The 13,202-nt window shown below is 39.6% G+C and overlaps 1 protein-coding gene across 2 annotated transcripts in view; it reads left to right on the forward strand.

Annotated features, from left to right (window-relative positions):
* Positions 1 to 13,202, forward strand: part of POU6F2 (POU class 6 homeobox 2) — a 315,090-nt gene that overhangs the window by 215,981 nt on the left and 85,907 nt on the right. For both annotated transcript variants that reach the window (XM_059849666.1, XM_059849675.1), the window contains exon 5: positions 3,503 to 3,804. In XM_059849666.1, coding sequence (XP_059705649.1) covers positions 3,503 to 3,804 — 302 coding nt within the window. The remainder of the gene's footprint in view (positions 1 to 3,502; positions 3,805 to 13,202) is intronic.

The following is a 13,202-nucleotide window of genomic DNA, read 5'->3' on the forward strand; positions in this document are numbered from 1 at the left end:
AGTCAAGGAGGAGTATATACCTTAGGTCATACCTTTATCTAATCCACAAAGTAGCCTGAGATCTGGGACAAGTATTGCAGCAGATGACCTAGGAAATCAGAAAGCTTGCTTTCGTTGCCTCTTGACCATTGATTTCCACCACTTAACTCCATGCCTCTTATTCTAGTGCAAAGCTTTGGTACCATGAGAAAGTATAGTCTGCTTAAAGTAGGATCACAAATCGTGGGGTGATCTCATGGAAAGTCTGCCACAACATCACAGCAAGCAAGACGTTTGTTGAACCATAAGTTTTGAAACCCTATGTGCCATTGTTTCTTCACAGATATCAGTTGTATTTACCATCATCTTGGATACCTGGTATGTATCCAACACATATTTTTTAGGGAGAGTTGAAAAGTCACACAGCTTTTGTGGATTTTCCTCACAGATTTTTATTGCTTGCATACATTTTTAGTTGTGTGTCTCTTTTAAAGTGATGTACTTTATGTTGAACTTCTTAACCGTAAAAAGAACTTCCTGCAATTCTTTGCAAGCCTTTTTAATTCTTGAATGCAATTGTGAAAGTAGCACTTTTCACTAAAATATGTCAAAGTTTTACCCAGCTGTTAGCCAGTAAGTCATAAAAAAGATTCCTGTGAGGTAGGCAGTGCATGTTATCTTTTATACATGCAGACATAGCATTGTTGTACCACCTGAAATTCCATCAGGCTCCAAGCTCTGCAGAAAGTGACAAATGCTAGACAGGTATACTATTTATAATGGATGAGCTATGCAAGCAAGCTCTGGGAGTTGGATTGGATTTGATTGCAAACAATAATATGACACAACCCCTGCTGTGGATAGTACACACATTGTGAGAGGCAGTGCAATCTGGCAGCACAAATACCAGGCTACAGGTATTATCCAGACCCCTAAATCCAGCTTCATGGTACACCTGCTGTGTGGCTTTCAGAACACCTTTTCTGATCTAGTCATCCTTCTTCCAATTCCTTATCTGTTTGTTTAGCAACAGCATGTTAAACAATCCTACCTCTCTAAGCCACATCAATGCAATTTATAGAGCAGCATGATGATGGGCTTCAGAGAGTCTTTTTAAAGGAATGACATGAAAACACAAAAAGTTATTTGAATAATTTTGTGCAGTTGCTGGCAATAATCTTGGAAAATTTTCCATAAAGTAATTAATCAGATTATCATTCAGGGAATATCTCCTACCCCAGCAAGAATGTTTTCATTTCCAGTACAAAAGTGAATGGTAGAATATCAATCTTCCTGCTTTCACCAATATTCAAGTATTGAGCAGTACTGAAAGCAAAGCTTTTCTAGTCCTAGATGAGAAGGTTTTCTCTCCTCCTGTCCAATTGTGCACACACAATATAAAACGGTTCCTCATTTCTCTTCACAAGCCATGTGGATTAGAAGTTATGCTTCTGTGGGATGTCATTTAATTAATTTCTGTGTTGGAGTGTGTGGATGCAGTAAAGGTCAGTTTGAAGTCTTGGTTCTGGTTATCAGTGGTTCATCCAGTCAGCTAAGTTATCATAGGTGAAGAAATGGCCTGCACAATAGAAAGAGCTGGTCTAGATTACTTATTCCCTTGTGGGAATGGTAAGGGTCTTTCTGCCTCTACAGACAGAATTGGTGAATGGTTTTCCTTGCCATCTGAGATTATTCATGCTATGAATCACTAATTAATCTATGTCGTTGCTTTCTTATATACATACTTTCTTTGTTCTCACAGGCCTTGGATTATATTTCCACTCACTACCCTGTTGGCTTTGGGGCATTTAGGTACAAATTCTCATTGGGAAATTGATGGGAGTGTTCCCTTTCTTCTCCAGGGTGATTTCTTTTGCATGAGATACCATGCATGTTTTTAATCTGGTGGTCACTCTGCTGTGTGTTGAAACACAAAACTTCCAAGAGTAATTTTCTTGACATAAATATATTGGTATTATCAGTCCTCCTCTATATTGTTAGGATTCTGTGTTGAAGTTACATACATATGGCTATAATTCTTGTTACAGCATATTTCTAGTTTGTTTCCTGCATCTGATGAAAGAAAATTTAGAGCAGCTATGAGTATGGGAATGGAGAGCCAACAGCTCTTCCTATCTCGTCTTATACTTTTCCTTCTTACAGCCTTTTCTAGTTTACCCTTTCTGACTCATCTTTCTCCATTGTCTTTTCTTTTTTCTTATTCCGGTTTATGGCTCATTGATTTCATAAGTAGTACCAAGACCTCAGGTTCAGCCTCAGGGCATAGACATCTAGAAAGCTGAAATAGGGATGTTGGCATGAAAAGAAAGTGGAGATGACATGGCTTTATCTGCCAGTCTACAAATGACTTGGTCCACAGAGTTTCTGGCCATGAAATCTGAGTGCCATTTTAAAAATAAGAAATTTAATTCATTCCAATTTACTTTTGCTTCTCTGGATAGAAATTAGAATACAGGGTGGTGCTGGCAAAGCAGTATGCAGAGCGAAAAATATCATCATGACTTTGCAAGTTGATTCTCTTGGGATCTTATAGCTAACTAATTCAACCCTTAAGATGTTGATTAACATCTCTATGGCTGGAGACTGAGGTGATTTATTCAGGGCATAATCCCAGAAAGCATCAGTCTTCTGTGATGCTCTTGCTACAGCTTAAAGCTGTTCTTCCTTGGTGGTATCCCTATGACACACTTCCTGTCTTCCTGAATTTAATGAATGTCCTAGTCAGTTTGAAAGTGTCTCTGGGAAATAAAGTTTGCCCTTTGTGCCAGCAGGTTGATGTGAGCCATGCACTTCCAAACATGTTTGAAGCATGTGCTAGCAAAGCACAACAGATCTTAACTATCAGGAGTAAGTGAGCAGTGCAAGCTACAAGAAGGAATTTATAGCTTTTAGATGTGAATTATAAGAAGCAGTTCTTATTTCAGAGAGACACACATTTTATTAGGTATTTTTTGCTCCCTAGGCATCGCACAAGAAATTTCACAGCTGAATGTTTTATTTCCTGATACCTACTGCATAATGACATGGCAAAGTTCTTTTCAGAGTATCCTTTATTTTATGACTATGGCTTTCTCCTCCTTTATATAACAGCATTGGTTCATGTTATGAGTTCTTGCTATACTTACAAGTACAGTGACAATATGTTCCTCTCTTCCATAGGCAGAGAATATTCCCATTGGCTCCACTGGTAAGCTTGTCTGAGCCCCTTTTGGTCAGCTCTGAGCCTCATCCTGTGGGCAGATCTCTAGCCCTTTCCCTTTTAAAGGTTTGCTTTCATTGCCCCCAGGGAAGTCTGGCTCTTTACCACAGAATTACACAGGCAGAATCACAGGCTATTATTGATGGGAGCAATTTCCTCCCACATCCTGAAGTCTAGGGCCAGCTGTCCTCTAAGCAGTGTGCCCCTCAAAGTAACAGAACCAGAATTTTATCCAGAATACTTTTAAAGCAGTAGGTATTTACTGAGTCTTGTATAACTCCCTTCCCTCTCTTCAATTCACAGCTACCTCATCCCTGAACTCCCAGCTTCAACAGCTTCAGCATCTTCAACAGCTCCAGCATCAACAGCAGCAGCAGCAAAGCCAGCAGCAGCAGCAAGCTCAGCAGGCACAGACTCCACAGCCCACCCAGCAGACCCAGAAATCACAGCCACAGCCATCAGCACCCCCACAGCAGAACCAAACACAGTCCCAGAGCCAGAGCCAACCACCTCCAGCCTCACAGTCCTCCAGCTCCCCTCAGAAACCCAGCCAGTCACCAGGGCATGGCCTTCCATCTCCTCTTACTTCACCAAATCCATTGCAGGTAGGACCTAAAGGTCTTAAAACAGCATGTGCATTCCCTCTCACTGCGAGGGGAAACAAAGCAAAGGCTACACCCTCTGACCACACAGGCTGAGAAATTCCACCCTGTATTACTCAATCCTTATGGGCATTCAGCTTAGAACAGCTAAAAGGCCTAATGAACCAGAAAAACATACCTCATGATGGTTTTAAGATGCTACTTCCTGAAGAGTAAATGTCTTTTGCTTTTAAAGTCTCAAGTTGTAAAACCCATAGAAAACTCTTTAATTTTTTTCCACAGATTCATCATGTGACATTCACAAAAGACATTTTCCCATCAGTCACCCTTTAGGATAATTAAGAGGGTAACAGTATTAGCAGTTCATTAGGAGATGATCCTGAGTGTCAGTTTCTGTGTGCAAGGGGTGGATGTGTTACCTCTCCTCTTGAAATCACAGTCCTAATTTTTATCCTGCTAATAATGAAATACTTCTGTTAAGGTTCTTATTATAGGTTCCAAAGCTAAGGATGCCAGTTAATGCTGTTCATTGATGCTCACTCAACGACATGGTTATTTTTTAACAGATCAGCAGCTACCATATCCATAATGATGCTCAGCTCTACCCAGCTTAGAGGTTCTGGGCAGAAACAGGAGAGGTCTGGTCCAGTGGTCCCATTTTCTTCGAGCTGTGTGTTCTTGCACTACATGTGTTGTGCTACATTCACCCTGTGCAAGAGCAGCTTTGACTACCCATAAGTAGTGTGATTCTGAACACTGGAGTAGTCTGTGGAGTGAGTGGAGTCTTATTCACTAGGCAGTGAAACTGCACTTAGAAACAAGAAAAGTCTCTATCAACTTTAGTCTTTAAATTCTGAGACACCACTTTTAATATTTTATCCACACTGATGGATTTGGATCCATTTCCTGCAGAAATAAAACTGCATTAGCTTAATAATTAAACAATCCTTTTTTAGACAATTAAGGGAATTGGTTTACAAGAAGCTTTTCTTGCATGTGGCCAGTTAAACCTGCATTAATCTGAGCTTCAACTAAATTGCATCAAATCTGATTTTTTAAAATTGTTTAGATAATAGACTTAAAAGTCTGCAGAAGATGTGTCCTTGCTTGCTGAACTTTTTCTAAGAGTAGAGAATAATGCTTCTAAAGCTTCTTCTCTGTATTGTCTAAAGGACTACATATGCATCACTTAATGCCCCATCTATCATGTTAGTGAGTGCTTTGGGGATTTATTTGTATGCAGATTATTGAGATTCAGAGACACAGATATTTTCAGGGGAGCTTCTGTTGAGTTTTATTGCCTTGGTACAGCTGTAATGTATGCACACTAACTGTACACATGATATTTTGCTAAAACTGCCTGCTAAATATTGTGTTTCAAAAGTCATTAAGTTCTACAAACAAAGCAAATGCACACATAAATTAGAGTTGGAGTTGGGAAGAAGTTGGATTATCTCAGACAATATACCTCAAGAAGGTTGTGCTAACTGAATCTGAGGTCTTAACTCTTATATAGCCTTTGGTCCCAATGTAAATCTCAGATGAATGTTAGTATTTTCAGTCCCATCTGTGATCTTTCAGGTGCTTTCAACTGTTAGCTTCCCTGGATCACCTCTCATTTTCAGAAGTACAATAAAAGTAAGTAAAAACTTTCCTGTTAGATGCCAATGACATTACTTACACATGATACCTTGGCATATCTCTCTCTTTAGCATCCTCATGCTCACAACTACCTATCTGAGGGCAGTCTGGTAGTGGCAGACAGCAGAAGTGAAAGAAGGGAACCAAGTACTCTGAGGTGTTTTTCATTCAAATACTATCCCTTGAATGTTTTAGGAATTGGGATTAAACTTAATCCCAATTCCTAAATTGGGATTAAGTTTAAATACATCAGTGTGAGATTGGTGTATTTAAATTGGGATTAAGATTAAATACACCAGTGTGAGAGATCTGGCATTTCCCCTGGGCTGAGCTCAGCCAGTGCTGCCAAGCCAGTTGCATGTCTGGTTCACTTTCAGAACAGTAATGAAGGAATTAGAAGTCATTAGGTGTTAGTTCTGGCTCAGCATTAAAAACTTGCTAATACATTCTTTCCTCTCTGATCCTCACCATTTAAATAGCCGTGAAATCCCAAAGTTTGTTTGCAGATACAAATACGCTGTGTACTGACAATCACAAGAGAAGCCAGAACTGAGCACACTACTTCAGCCCTCGCCTTAAGCCATGTCTGTAGGGTCATTACTTTGGTCTTCTAGCCATTTCTACAACCTTTCTACAGCAAGTTCAATACGGCTTAAGCTTCCCTAGAAGTAATTAAAACTTGAAGCATGTTCTGTCATATTACCATGAATTCTGAGACACTTTTATATACAAACAAGTGACACTCAGAAATATTTCCAGAGGAACTGATGTTTTACTTTGTATATGCTTGTTTGGGTACTTTTCTAAATCAGAGCGGTGGTAACATCTCCTCCATGAAATTTGTCTTTCCATTCTAAATCCTGCAGAGAAAGGCTGCCTTACCCTTGTACATCCAGCTTGAGGATTGGAACTGAAATTATTTCCTTTCACACAGGCAGTTAAAAAAAAAAACCAAACAAAAGGAGGGAGCACATGTTTGGGAGCAGTTCCTCATAATAGCTGCTTAGAATGTGGATTTTTTTAATGTTCAATGCTCCAATGAAAATCAACCTGAAACAAAAGTCAGAGGTAGTATGTCCTCTAGGGTAATGTTCTTTATGACTAGAGTGAGATGGATTTTGTTTGAAGAATATTAAGGGAATAAAGAACAACTAAGTTAAAGTTTGACAGCTAAAATTTCATTTCTGAATTCTTGACTTTTTTCATGTGGGCTTTATCCTCTTACATTATTCAAGATCTGTCTGAAAGATATTAGTTTAAAAAAATGCAACCTCAAAAAATTGTCACGGAAAGTCAGTAATTCAGGAGGATGATTGTGTTTGTTTCAAAAAACTGAAGGATAACAGCAATTACATCTCAAAATGTACAGATGCTGTCATGTCCTTCGGAAGGTAAATTAAATGAAAGTGACTTGCTTAGGTATACCTGGATGAGGTACTTTGCTAGGTGATCAGAAATTAATAATGCCAGTTCTGCGTGTACCAGCTAAAAGTCTCAGAATTATTCTTGTCAGATTATTCTGTAATAATTTTATCACTATTCTGTAAAGGATTCAGTGGGCTGGACTGTAGTTACAAAACTACTTTTATGGGGTCTTTTAATGATTGTGTAGAAACATGTAAAACCTCCCTTTAGGTTCCAGGATATGAATTTTTTGCTAACATTAATGAAGATGCTCCAGATTTACACTGATAAAAGCCAAACACTGCAGAACCAGAGTCATTGTTAATTTGCAAGAGACAACGACCAGGGAAGAATTTTTAAAATGGAGCTCTCTTTCAGGAAGTGGTGGGTTAGGCAGATGACAGAAGACTTTCATTCCTCCCTTCTAAAATGGTGAAATTCCTCATAAAGATAATCACAGTCTGATGTTTATTTTCATATTGTCAATTGATTGAGACAAAGCAATCCAGAGGCAAAAGACAACCTATCTCCCATTGTAAGTTGAGGACTTCAAAACCTTTATTTTTGGGAAAATATACCTCTTAAAATATACTTATCCTGTGAATGTTTAGTGTTATTACATGCAGAGCATATGGTTCTTGAAGTTACCATGTTTGATAACTTCAAAGGATAGATATCTCTGTAAGATAGAACATCTTACAGAGTTTCCATGCAATTAAAATTTTGGAGTCATAAGAACTTGATTATATGCAGTATAAAATCAGATGAACATAGTACTAAGTAGCTAATTATTCTGCTTGACTATCAGAATAAGGCATTTTCTACCAGCAAAATATATTTTGGTGGCTCCAAAAAAAAATTGTTAGCTTCTGGTGCTGACTCTCACTGTACATTTTTGAGATATGGATAAGATGAATGTACACATAGCCAGACCTGCAAAGGGAGTGTTACCATATAGGAAGAGAAGAATTCTCAATGATTTCTACTGTTCTGTTTGTGTGTGAATAGGAACAGACAAACATGAAATCCCCCAGAGATTTTCTTACTATAAAATTATTCTGACCATTTTCAGAACTCTTTCCTGAAGAGTCTCTTTTGTCACAGAAGTCTACCTACAATAACTGCAGCTGATGGAAGATGATGAGTAAGAAAAAATAACAATAAAAATAAGGAAGAAGGGAAGTGAGGAGATGACAACTGCACAAAAATCTTCCAAGTAATAGCAAACTTTAGGATACCAAAACCAGAACCTCCTTCAGATTAAATTTTCATACTAATCTTAAATAATGTATTTGGAAACTCAACACTTTTATAACAAAGGAACAAAGAAAAGCAGAAAGGCTGAAATACTCAGCTGCAAATGAGGGAGAATATATACACAGGTGACTGAGGCTCCAACAGTCACGCAAAACAAACTCCCCATTCCCTTTCTACCCAACCTCATTCACTGGTTAGCTTCTCATTAAGGCAAAATCAGCTTTGAAGAAATCTCAATATTTTCTGAGACTTTGACATATTTACATATGTTTAAGATACAGAAGTCACAAACAAGTCTGTCAGCTTGATAAAGGCCAATTTTTTAAGGATTGTGTTCATGGTCTGTCTTTATGATTGTGTTTGCATCAAAGACTTGTTGTATGTTTCTCATGTTTACTGAGTACATGCAGTGCTTCACATCCATTGTCCAAAATCTCCTAATTTTTGATATCAATAGGGAGTGGGATAACCCATATCACAAGGCGATAGGTGATATAGACAAGAAGACATTTATTTGAGAAGGTTCATGCCGATCCCCTGATGAGAGTGAGCCGGTTGAAGTGCTGATCTTGGGTGGATCTCCAGGAGATACTGAAAAGACCTAGGTCTCAGCTCTAAACTGATGGCATGGAAAGTCCCCTGCAGTCAGCTAAATTGAGTTAAGCTCGGTGATCTGTTGAAAATACTTTGCTTCTTTCATCAGCTGTTCATTTCAAACTGAAAGATTTGAACACCTTATTCTACTGACAGTTTTGGATTTCTGTGTATTGCTATAGTATTGTAAAGACTTTTGTAGGTTGATAAATGTGATTTCATGGGCAGAACAAGCAAGTACTTGTGTAAAAATTTCCACTAGCGAGGAAGTTATGGTACTCATGTACCACATGAGTACCATGGTTATTACCCACTGCAAATGCTGTTGTGATTCAGGCACTCTTCTTTTGGTTTAGTGCTCTTCTTTTTGCCAGTGCACACAGACATTACTGTTCACAAAGTTGAGCTTTGCTTGAGAAATTGTTGGGCTTGTGTCAGTGCCACCAGGGCCTCCCTTCTTCTCTTCCTCTTACCTCTTGCACTTCCATCACCCTCCTTTGTGGGTCTTCCACCAGCTGGGCTGCTCTGATATGACAACATGGAACTTTATCCTGGTCGGACAGTCCTCTGCACTGTGCTGTACCCTGGTCCTAGTGCACAGTGCAGGGACATGCCAGGTGGTTTCCTGCTATAGCTAGCTTGTTTGAGGGCTGCTAGTCTCCCTGGAGATTCATGAGTGTCTTTTCCACAGAAAAGCTAGTTTCATTTGTGTGTAAGACTTGTGTCCGTCCACACAGTGAGCAGGATTCTAGATCTTTTTCTGCTCAACAGTCTTTCTTCTCCCAGTAGTTCACTGCTTTTTGGGGTCTTTAAGGCATTGGGCGTTCCCCCTGTAAAGCTGTTTAATACTGCATTTAAACAGAACAGTGATGTTTAAACAATCTCAAACAGACTTTATAAGCACATCTTCTCATTTCCTGAGGAAACCTTCTCTGAGATAGAGCACTGGCTGGCTGGTCCATCCAAATATACTCTTCAGCTGTTTCTATTTCAAAAACACAAGGAGGACTGGTGTCTGACTCACATTCAAAGCCAAGGAAATTAATCTTTGAGCAAAACAACTGGCATTATTAGCACCCAAGGGGCAGATGCTGAGGCTAATAATGGAAACCATTTGCTAGAGAATTCTCTGAAGGAGAGGAGAGTGGAGCTGTTTGCCCAGCGAACAGCTTGCTCTGGCTTCTGAAATTGGAGCATTTAATAAACTCCCTAAAGCAACTGAAGTATTTAATACATGGGAAAATAAATAAATAACATCCTCCCAGAACAAATTTGGGAAAGGATACATATCCCATAAGCTCTTCTATTTACAAAGCCTTTCTAGGTAGAGAGTAGGACCCTTGGGGATCTTAAGGACAGAAAAAGTTGACACAGCCTCTCAGATACTCTTATAAATCAAGTTGATCTGTTATGTTAGCATTGACTTCTCCTATTTTTTTTTTCAGTCATATTTCCAAAAACGTTTAAAGAAAGTAGAGAATATTCTAAAGCATTACTTTATTTTCCCCTATTTTTCATATCCCCCACTCTTTGTATTAAAAAAAATGCAAGTCATCACAGGTTTCTAGTCTTGCAGGAAAATAATTTTTCTACTTGGAAGCAAGTGGACTGAGTGACACTGAGAACCTGGTGGGCTTGGGTCTTATTGAATCTGAGGAGTAATATTTTGTAAGTGGTATAGCCCTGATGTTGTATTATTAAGGCTCATTGTGTGGAAAAGCACCTAAAAGAGGTTGCTCAGCTCCTACATACTGCTAGGGAGAAAAAAGAAAGCCTCTCTAGACAGTGTTTTAAGTTTTAAAATTAAGCCTTTTTTTTGGCAGTATTGTTGAGATCTATCGGAGTGTCTGCTTCTGGATACTGTTGGTGGTTTTAGCAGATGCAGGTGTTTAAGAAGAGTAATACTTTTTCCTTTTTATTGGTAGCCAGAATGTTTTGAGAGAGTAACTAAGCACAGGCCTGGAGATTATGAAATTTGCTTAAGTGTTAATGGGTTGATTGCTGAGTTACAGTCTGCCGTCTTTACTGGAAATTGATTGACTAGTGCTGCAGGTCTTCACACTTGACGCTCGGATTTGACTCGAAAATTCTGCCAAGTCTTTTACTCTGAAATTTATCTTAATTAGATCTGAAAGACCTGCCACAGCAGAATAGTCACACCGATTAAAATGAAAAACAGGAGAAATTACTGATCAAATTAATCATAATGTCGGGTTACAGCTGTAGGTCTGATGTAATTTGCCACTCCAGTGAGTTACATCGGCCCAGGCAGAGGAAAGAGAGCTGGTTTTACGCTGATCCGTAACACCAGGCAGCTTCAGGCAGCCCATCAGGATGCTTGTTCCTTTCATTCTCTTGGCTTATTCTGACCTTAGAGCTGCAACTAGAAACAATTTAGGCAAAAGGAAAAATATCCTTTTATTGAAGGGGTTAGACTGGCAACATGAGCTTTCCAATCCTTCATTTTTTGCCCTTCTCCACCAACCTTCCACTTTTGTTTGAAGTAATTAACAATTATGTGAAAACTGGAAAACTAATAAGTCAGAGGTCACTACCTCAGACACAGTCAGAAAATGTGTCTTTCTAAGAACTCCTTGTGGGTTGGGACATGAGGAAATTAGGATCATTTAAACAAATGGGCATTTCCTTCTGTCCTGGTTCGCTACCGGCCAAACTCCAGACACTCACAAAAGCCACTCACACACCTTCCCTTGCCACAGCTGGACAGAGGAAAGAAAAAAAAGTTCAGCAAAGGGTTCATGAGATAAGGACCGTGAGGAAACACTGCATGGGCAGAGCAGGTTCAACTTAGAAGTACAAAGTGAATTTGTTACTAACAAAGTTAAAGATGGATAATGAGAAGTAAAATAAGCCCTTAAAAACACCTTTTCCCCAGCCCCTCCCTCCTTCCCACTGACGGCAGAGGGAGACATGGGGCTGAGGGTTTTGGTCAGTTTGTCACCTCAAGTTTTGGTCTGCTGCCCAGGGAAAGGAGTCATTCCCCTGCTATGCCATGGGGTCCCTTCCCACAGGAGACAGCTCTCCATTAACTTCTCCAATGTGGTTCCAATCTCATAAGCAGCAGTCCTGCCAAAACTGCTGCAATGTGAGACCCTCCTATAAGCAAACAGTCCTCACAAAACTGCTGTGGTGTAGGCCACTCTTCCACAGAGCGCAGTCCTCCAAGGACAGGCTGCTCCAGCCTGGAAGCAGGGCCCCCCTCTCTCCCCCGTGTCTCCCACTGGATCACAGCCTCCTCCAGGGCATCCACCTGCTCCAGTGTGAGCGCCTCCCCCACGGGCTGTGGGTGGATCTCTGTACCCCCCATGGACCCCCATGGGCTGCAGGGGCATGGCTGCTTCACCATGGTCTTAACCACACAGCCTGTAGAAGAATCTCAGCTCTGGCGCTTGGAGCACCTCCTGCCCCTCCTTCTCCACTGACCTTGGTGTCTCCACGTTGTTTCCCTCACATGTTCTCACCTCCTTCTCTTCTCTGGCTAGAAAAAACTGTGCCCCACTTTTTTGATTTTCTTGTTAAATGTGTCATCACAGAGGCGTTACCATAATCTCTCATTGCCCAGCTTTGGCCAGCAGCATTTCCATCCTCAAAGCCACCAGGGATTGGCTCTGCTGGACATGGTGGAAGCTTCCAGTAGCTTCTCACAGAAGCCACCTCCTTGGCCCCCTCACTACCAAAAACCAGGCCATGCAAAACCAACACATCTTCTTAGCAAGTAGGAAATCAATAATGAGACTTGATAATTTGTAGATACCATGATCCTAAAATTTATTTTTAAATTTTGTATTTATCATATATTCTACTGTGTATTATATTTTTTTTTTTTAGTATGCAAATTACCAATTGAATCCATGTTGATAGGATGGACTGTGGGTCTTGAGGGGCCCCAGCATAACATTTTCATCTGGAAGAGATGCCTTCTACAATTGCAGCATTTGTTCCACCAGCATGGTTTGAAAGATTTTAAGGACAACTTTTATTGTAACACCACTGTATTTTTTGCTGCTGATCTAGGACAAAGTCAAGAAGTAGAGAAGTTTGCCACCAGCTGAGAAAGGAAATTAAGTCAAGGAAAGAGAGCAAGAAAGGATAGATGGGCACTATGAGTCTCAAGAAAAACAAGAAGCCTTACCTCTGAAATACACACCATTTTTGTTATGGTGCTGTAATATCTTAGACTATGCATGAAATTTCTAAGGGTTTTTTTCTTTCCAATAGTGATGCAATTCTATAAAGTTGGTTTCTCCCTTGCCCAAAATTTCCTTTTAATTTTCTATTTTATGCCTGGTAAATTGAAAGAACTAAGTTCAAACCTTCAAAGAACTAGGTTCAAAGAACCTTTTGTTCAAAATCAGTTTAATACATTTGTAAAAAATTATTATGCAGAATAGTCTAAAAAATACAGGCTTAATAAAAAAAGTTGAAAATAATTTAAATTCATAGTGATGATTTGAAATCTGCTAGAATACTTAATCATTTTCAAA

The sequence above is a fragment of the Haemorhous mexicanus genome, chromosome 1, assembly GCF_027477595.1.
Source record: "Haemorhous mexicanus isolate bHaeMex1 chromosome 1, bHaeMex1.pri, whole genome shotgun sequence".
Classification (NCBI taxonomy): domain Eukaryota; kingdom Metazoa; phylum Chordata; class Aves; order Passeriformes; family Fringillidae; genus Haemorhous; species Haemorhous mexicanus.